General features: G+C 39.7%; 1 protein-coding gene across 1 annotated transcript; it reads right to left on the bottom strand.

Moving 5' to 3' along the window:
• Positions 1-432: 432 nt before the first annotated feature.
• LOC110781238 (uncharacterized) lies at positions 433-2,970 on the bottom strand. Its single transcript, XM_056839468.1, has 3 exons — positions 2,854-2,970; positions 2,173-2,649; positions 433-1,944 (listed from the first exon to the last, which is right to left on the bottom strand). Exons 1-3 carry the CDS (start codon positions 2,968-2,970, stop codon positions 433-435), a joined length of 2,106 nt encoding a protein of 701 aa, XP_056695446.1.
• Between the last annotated feature and the right edge of the window lie 2,997 nt (positions 2,971-5,967).

Genomic DNA, 5,967 nt, shown 5'->3' with positions numbered 1-5,967 from the left:
AGCTATTCTTGACACGAGACCAACATCTTACCGCATACCATTCAATTGGTTCACACAATGCCAAGCAATTATCAATGTATAGCACAACCGATTGAATTTCAGAATCATAGCTAAGTTCAAAAGAAGCTCACGAGAGTCAAATAATGTCCGGACACGGTTTGAAAGTCAAATTCACTATACAGTGTATAAAGATATATGAATGCAAGTAAAGAAAAACAACTAAATTAATCAATATAACTAGGAAAGAAGTACATTTTTTTCGTTGCACGTAAACTCCCACCCTAATGGATTGTAAGCGTACAACACCTACAATATCACTAAGAAAGCAATAAAGGATAGAATATCCCTCCCCCAAGCTAGATTGATGCAGTGTCCCCACTGCACAAAACACGACAGTAAAACCTAAGTGAGGGGAAGAGAAAACTTACAACTTCACCAATCAGGGGCACCAAACCCGGTGCCATCGAGTACCGAACCTCTTATTCCAACTTTTGAACTAGCATCAACTGCATCTCCAGGATCATCATCACTTGCGAGCCCTTTCAAACCAAGTGCATTATTTGAAGAATTTCTAGAATAAGAATGAGGCAACTTAGCATTAGAAGCAATCAAAGAACACGACACTTCTTGCATTGAACTTTCCATCACATGATACAAGCTAAAGGTCACCTTGTCATCCCCTACAGTCAAGGTTAGCTTCCCTTTATTAACATCAATAAATGCCCCTGCGGTATGAAGGAATGGCCTTCCTAAGATTATTGGAATCTGGTTGTCCTCTGCTATGTCAAGCACAACAAAGTCTACGGGAATATAGAATTTTCCTACTCTCACGGGGACGTCTTCTAAAACACCTAAGGGGTATTTAATAGAATGGTCGGCCATTTGAAGAGTAATGGTGGTACATTTCATTTCTCCCATGTTCAATTTTTTATAAATAGAGAGGGGAATGACAGACACACTAGCACCTAAATCACATAGAGCCTTATCAATGAATAAAGCACCTACATGACAAGGGATGGAGAAACTACCGGGGTCCTTTAGTTTAGGAGAAGACTTGTTTTGTAACATAGCACTACACTCCTCAGTTAGAGCCACTCTCTCTACACCACCAAGATTTCTTTTCTTAGTGATTAATTCCTTTAAATATTTTGCATACATAGGAATCTGAGATATTAAATCAGTGAAAGGAATCTTTACCTCGAAATTCTTGAACATAGCCAAGAATTTACCGAACTGTTGATCAACCTTTGTTTTCTGCATGCGGTGAGGAAATGGTAGTGTAGGTGCAAAAGGGGGAAAATCAGTAACCTTCTCCTTGCTGCTTTCCTTCGTCTCCATTTCATTCTCAACACTAGGGGTTTCAACCCCTACATCCACAGTCTTACTTTCAACATATGCCTCTTCACCAGACGTATAATCACCCATTGACTTATGTTGTCGATGTGGAAATGGCAATCGAGGAACAAAAGGGCAAGAATCATCAATAACCTTTTCATTGAATCTATCCTTCTTTCTTCTAGCCTCCTCTCTCCCCTTTCCGAGATCCGCAAAATCAATAGGTACCGAGGGGGCATCATATGTAGTACCACTCCGAAGAACAATGGCACATGCACTCTCTGTAGTGTGATCTTGAGATGAAGTAGATTGCCCTAGAAGTTTGCCCGGTTGCCTTTTTGACAAAGTATCAGCGAGTTGAGCAACTTGGTTCTCCAACATTCTATTTTGATTCTTCAACTCCTTTATGCTCTCATCATGATTCTTTTGAGCAATCTCCGAGGTCTTCTGCATATTCTCTACGAGCTTATACAGATCACCAATGTTAGGCTCTAGATTAGCATTGATCTGAGGAGGCTGTTGTTGATAGCCTTGGTGCGGGGGTCTATTAAACCCCGGGGGAGCATTATGTGAGGCTCCTTGTGGAAATGGAGGCCTGAAAACATGTGGCTAAGGTGGATGGAATTGTGGTTGTGACCATTATTGCTGGGGTTGAGGGTTTTGAACATTGTTGCTCCGATATGAGGAATTTGGATGATTCCTCCAACCTGAACTGTATTAGTGGGAATATGGTTCATCGGGTTGCCTCTGTTGAAAAGCATTCACTTGCTCCATTTGCGTGGTATCTTGCGAACTATAAGAACAATCATGACCAAAATGACCTTGGATGCCACATACTTCGCAGTAAGAAGTTGTTGCTGGAGCTAAACTAGACATAGCATTGATACTCATTGGGGGAGTACCAGACTGAGCATCCTTCAAAGAATCAATCTTTAAGTTCAAGGCATCCACTTGTGAGGACAATAGAGTGTAGGCATCAACATCCATCTTGCCCCTCTTTGAAGTGGTTATGGTAGTGCTATAATGATTGGCAGCTAGATTGGCAAGAGAATCACAACCTGCATCCACTTCTTTGTCAAGAAAAACACCCCCATCAGCAGAATCAACGGTGTTCTTTGTATCATCTTGCAAGACATGGTAGAAAATCTGAACCAAGAACCATTTTCTAATGTTGTGATGCGGGCAAGACCGCTGCGATGCCTTGAATCTATCCCAGGCTTTCCTAAGTGATTCACCAGGTTCTTGAGTAAATGTAGTCAGCTTGTGCCTTATTTCAGCAGTCTTGGTGGGTGGAAATAATTCTTCTAGAAAGGCCTGTGAAATAGCACTTCACTCTGTCTCCTTGACATCATTCAACCATGTCTAAGCCTTATCACGAAGGCTAAAACCAAACAACATAAATTTTAATTGGTCTTGTGTGACCCCTTGATGCTTGATAGTACCACACAATTGGTTGAACCTTTGCAGATGGTTAGTGGGTTCCTCAGATGGATGACCACCCTATTGATTTTGAGATACCATGTAGATTAGAGCGGGCTTGATCTCAAAGTTAATCGCCTCAATAGTTGGCATTGTGAGCCCAGTCGGAACACTGCTCGAGGAAGGCACCCCATATGATTTAAGGGATTTAGACATCGTGTGACTCGGGGGAGTCTATGAGTCTTGAGACCCTGACTGCTTCTTCTTCTGTTGTTTCTTTTTGAGTTGTCGAAGGGTCTTACCAAGATCGGGATCGGGAGGAACAAAGGTACCTGTCTAGCAGACCTGGGCATAAACAACAAACAAGAAAAACAGTGAAATTTGCCTTAATTGGAACTAAAAGTTCCAATGAGACAATGGAAACAGTTCAAATAATCAAACTAAAACTAATAGAATCTAGCCGTCTCCCCGGCAACGGCGCCAAAAACTTGATAGATTAAAACGTGATACCGCAAGTGCACGGTGTCTGTTGTTAGCAGATACTTAGCAAATATGGGTCGATCCCACATGGAGACAAATTCTATTAGTTTTTGCCCAATTATACGAACTATTTCAATAACGAAAGTTGATTTTGAGTATTAACTAGTAAAACTAAAGCAATAATAAAAAATCGTAATTTATCAATGAATTAAAGGTATAGGGCGTATGTTCGGTTCACCATGCTTATAGCAATCCAAGAACACAAATCAATTCGACAATGAATAGGCTAGGCCGAGTAATTAAAGTACATGTTAATCCCACGGTCGGGTCTTAACACTTTCAATCCAACATATGCAGTATGGTAGCTAACATAATCAGGGTTGCCAATTGCACAAAGCCTCTAAGAATTTGATCTTTTAATTTTAATTCCTATTAGCTAGATAATCAATCCACGATATTGGCCAATTACATGAATCAACAATTAAATCAAATCAATTGGAATTACTTAAGCAATAATCTATAAATTAACAAATTTTAATGCATAACAATCATGGCTTCCCTTACTTAGCCCTAGAATAAAACTACTCGCTCATAATTGAATTAACAAGCATGAAATATGAAATAACAATGAATTTCATGATGAACAATAATAAGAAACAATAATTCAAAGCAAGAAAAGCAAGAAGAATTATGAAAATACCTCTATGTTGATTAATCGAATGGAATGTACTAGGGCTCAATAGTGTGAAGAGAGAAAAATAAAACTGAGCATTCAAAAGAATTCTAAGGAAATAATAACATGAGGGAAATAAATTGATTCCCTTGATTATTTATATGCTCCTATTTTCTAAAATAAAATAAATAAATAAATAAGAAAATAAAAATAAAAGTCGTCAATGATTGGTTGATGGAACGATGACATGGCAATGAAACTCGAGCACGACCGAAACGTCTAGGCCACGCACACGGCAAGAGAGCTGGCGGGGAATGGGCAGCGAGGGATCTCGCGAGCCATCCCTCGCTGGCCCAGTGAAGTATAGAAATGCACGAAGCTGTAGCAAAGCCGAAGCAGCGAGGGAGCTAGCGAGCCATCCCTCGCTGGCCTAGTGAAGTGAAGCAAAGCGAAGCGACGAGGCAACGAGGGATCTCGCGCACCATCCCTCACTGGCCTAGTGAAGTATATAGCAAGATAAAGCAAGGAGCGTGGCATCGAGTAGGAAGGCTTGGTGCATAGGCGCGAGATCTCTCGTTGGGCGAGAGATCCCTCACTGGCCCGAGAAGCATCCCTCACTGGGATTTGTGCACAACGAAACATGGTGGGCGGCAACTCCAACGCTTACGCTGGATTGCCAGCGGGCGAGGCAGAGACTTTGCGTGCAAGGGATGGCGAGAGATCTTTCGCTGGCTGTCGAGCCATCCCTCGCTGGATGTTTGAGCGTTTTGTTTATGTCATAACTCTTGTTCTACAATACCCCTAGGGACGTGTGACCTATCGTTGGAAAGCTCTTTAAGTCTACGTTCTAGCCCAATCAAGATTCCGATCTGTAGAACTTGAGATATCATCAAAAGAGTGAACACTTGTCTGTTTTAATGCTTAGAAAAATAACGTTTATCTTCGTTGTTGACTCAAAAGTTATCCCGAGAGACATGTAATGACCCTCTAGTCAACATTTCATTCGTTCATCATCCAAATCAACTTTGAACACTCCGAAAGTATCCAAATGGCCATAAAATCACCTGAAATATTAAGAAAACACGAACGGGGCGTAATAGAGTACAATAACGATAACTTATGCAAATGAGACTCTAAATGCAACTAAAATGAGACAAATGCCTAGAAATGAAACCTAAATGCACCAAAAATACCCTATACAAATATGATTCATCAGAAACCTACGAAGACTTTGGAAAAGCTTCAAGAACATACGACTTACAAGTAAGCTACGACGAATTAAAAATTCCAACACATGGATTAAGGTTTGAGGCCATTAAATCCTAAAATGTTTTGAGGCCATTAAATCCAAAATATTGTCATCTTATGAATCAAGTTGTTGATTCGATTGTGTTTGCATAAAGGGATTTCACCCATTGGTTGCAAACATGTTTGAAAGGACATACAAAGATGATATTGTATATACAAGAGATAGATTGGTGGTTAAAGATTATAAACAAATTCATGGTGTTGATAATGTTGAAATCTTTTTCACCAAGTCGGAATGCTTGAACTATTTTGGATAAGTCTAGCAATCAATTCATATGGAAATATGGCAACTGGAAAACGAAACATCCTCCTCAGTTGGACTTGTTGGAAGGAGTTGTGTACATTACACAATGTAAAAGTTTTGGATGCTAGATAAAGAAGTAAGCTTAAGAAATCTATTCGTAGATTAATGAATGCAAGTGCGAATTGGACCATACTTTTCAAACAAGGCTATTGAGAAATCATAGATTTGTGAAAATATGAATCATCTTATAGATGAGGAGTTTAGCGGGAGCCAAATCAACTTTAACGGTTCTACACATGAGGTACATATCACTCTATTGAAAATGACATTCAAATTCTAAATGGTTGGATTTTAAAGTATTTGTCAATATTAGAACCATCGCAAAACGTACATCATATTGGGTCAAAGATCTATTGGATAGGATCTAAAACGTTGTTTTGGTTCTGTAAAAGTAATTAATAAATCAAACACAAATGAGTGATTCAAAAGAGACTCTCAACCCATATGA

Source organism: Spinacia oleracea, chromosome 3, assembly GCF_020520425.1.
Source record: "Spinacia oleracea cultivar Varoflay chromosome 3, BTI_SOV_V1, whole genome shotgun sequence".
Taxonomy (NCBI): domain Eukaryota; kingdom Viridiplantae; phylum Streptophyta; class Magnoliopsida; order Caryophyllales; family Amaranthaceae; genus Spinacia; species Spinacia oleracea.
The sequence above is the reverse complement of the archived record's forward strand: the minus strand, read 5'-3'. Positions and strand labels throughout refer to the sequence as shown.

Excerpts from the sequence above, each read along its gene's own strand:
- LOC110781238 (XM_056839468.1), bottom strand. The coding sequence starts at position 2,970 with ATGTCTAAATCCCTTAAATCATATGGGGTGCCTTCCTCGAGCAGTGTT. Across the intron at positions 2,650-2,853 it reads AGCCCGCTCTAATCTACATG|GCCTTTCTAGAAGAATTATT; the intron begins GTATCTCAAAAT and ends GCTATTTCACAG. Across the intron at positions 1,945-2,172 it reads CAACAACTTCTTACTGCGAA|CCACATGTTTTCAGGCCTCC; the intron begins GTATGTGGCATC and ends CATCCACCTTAG.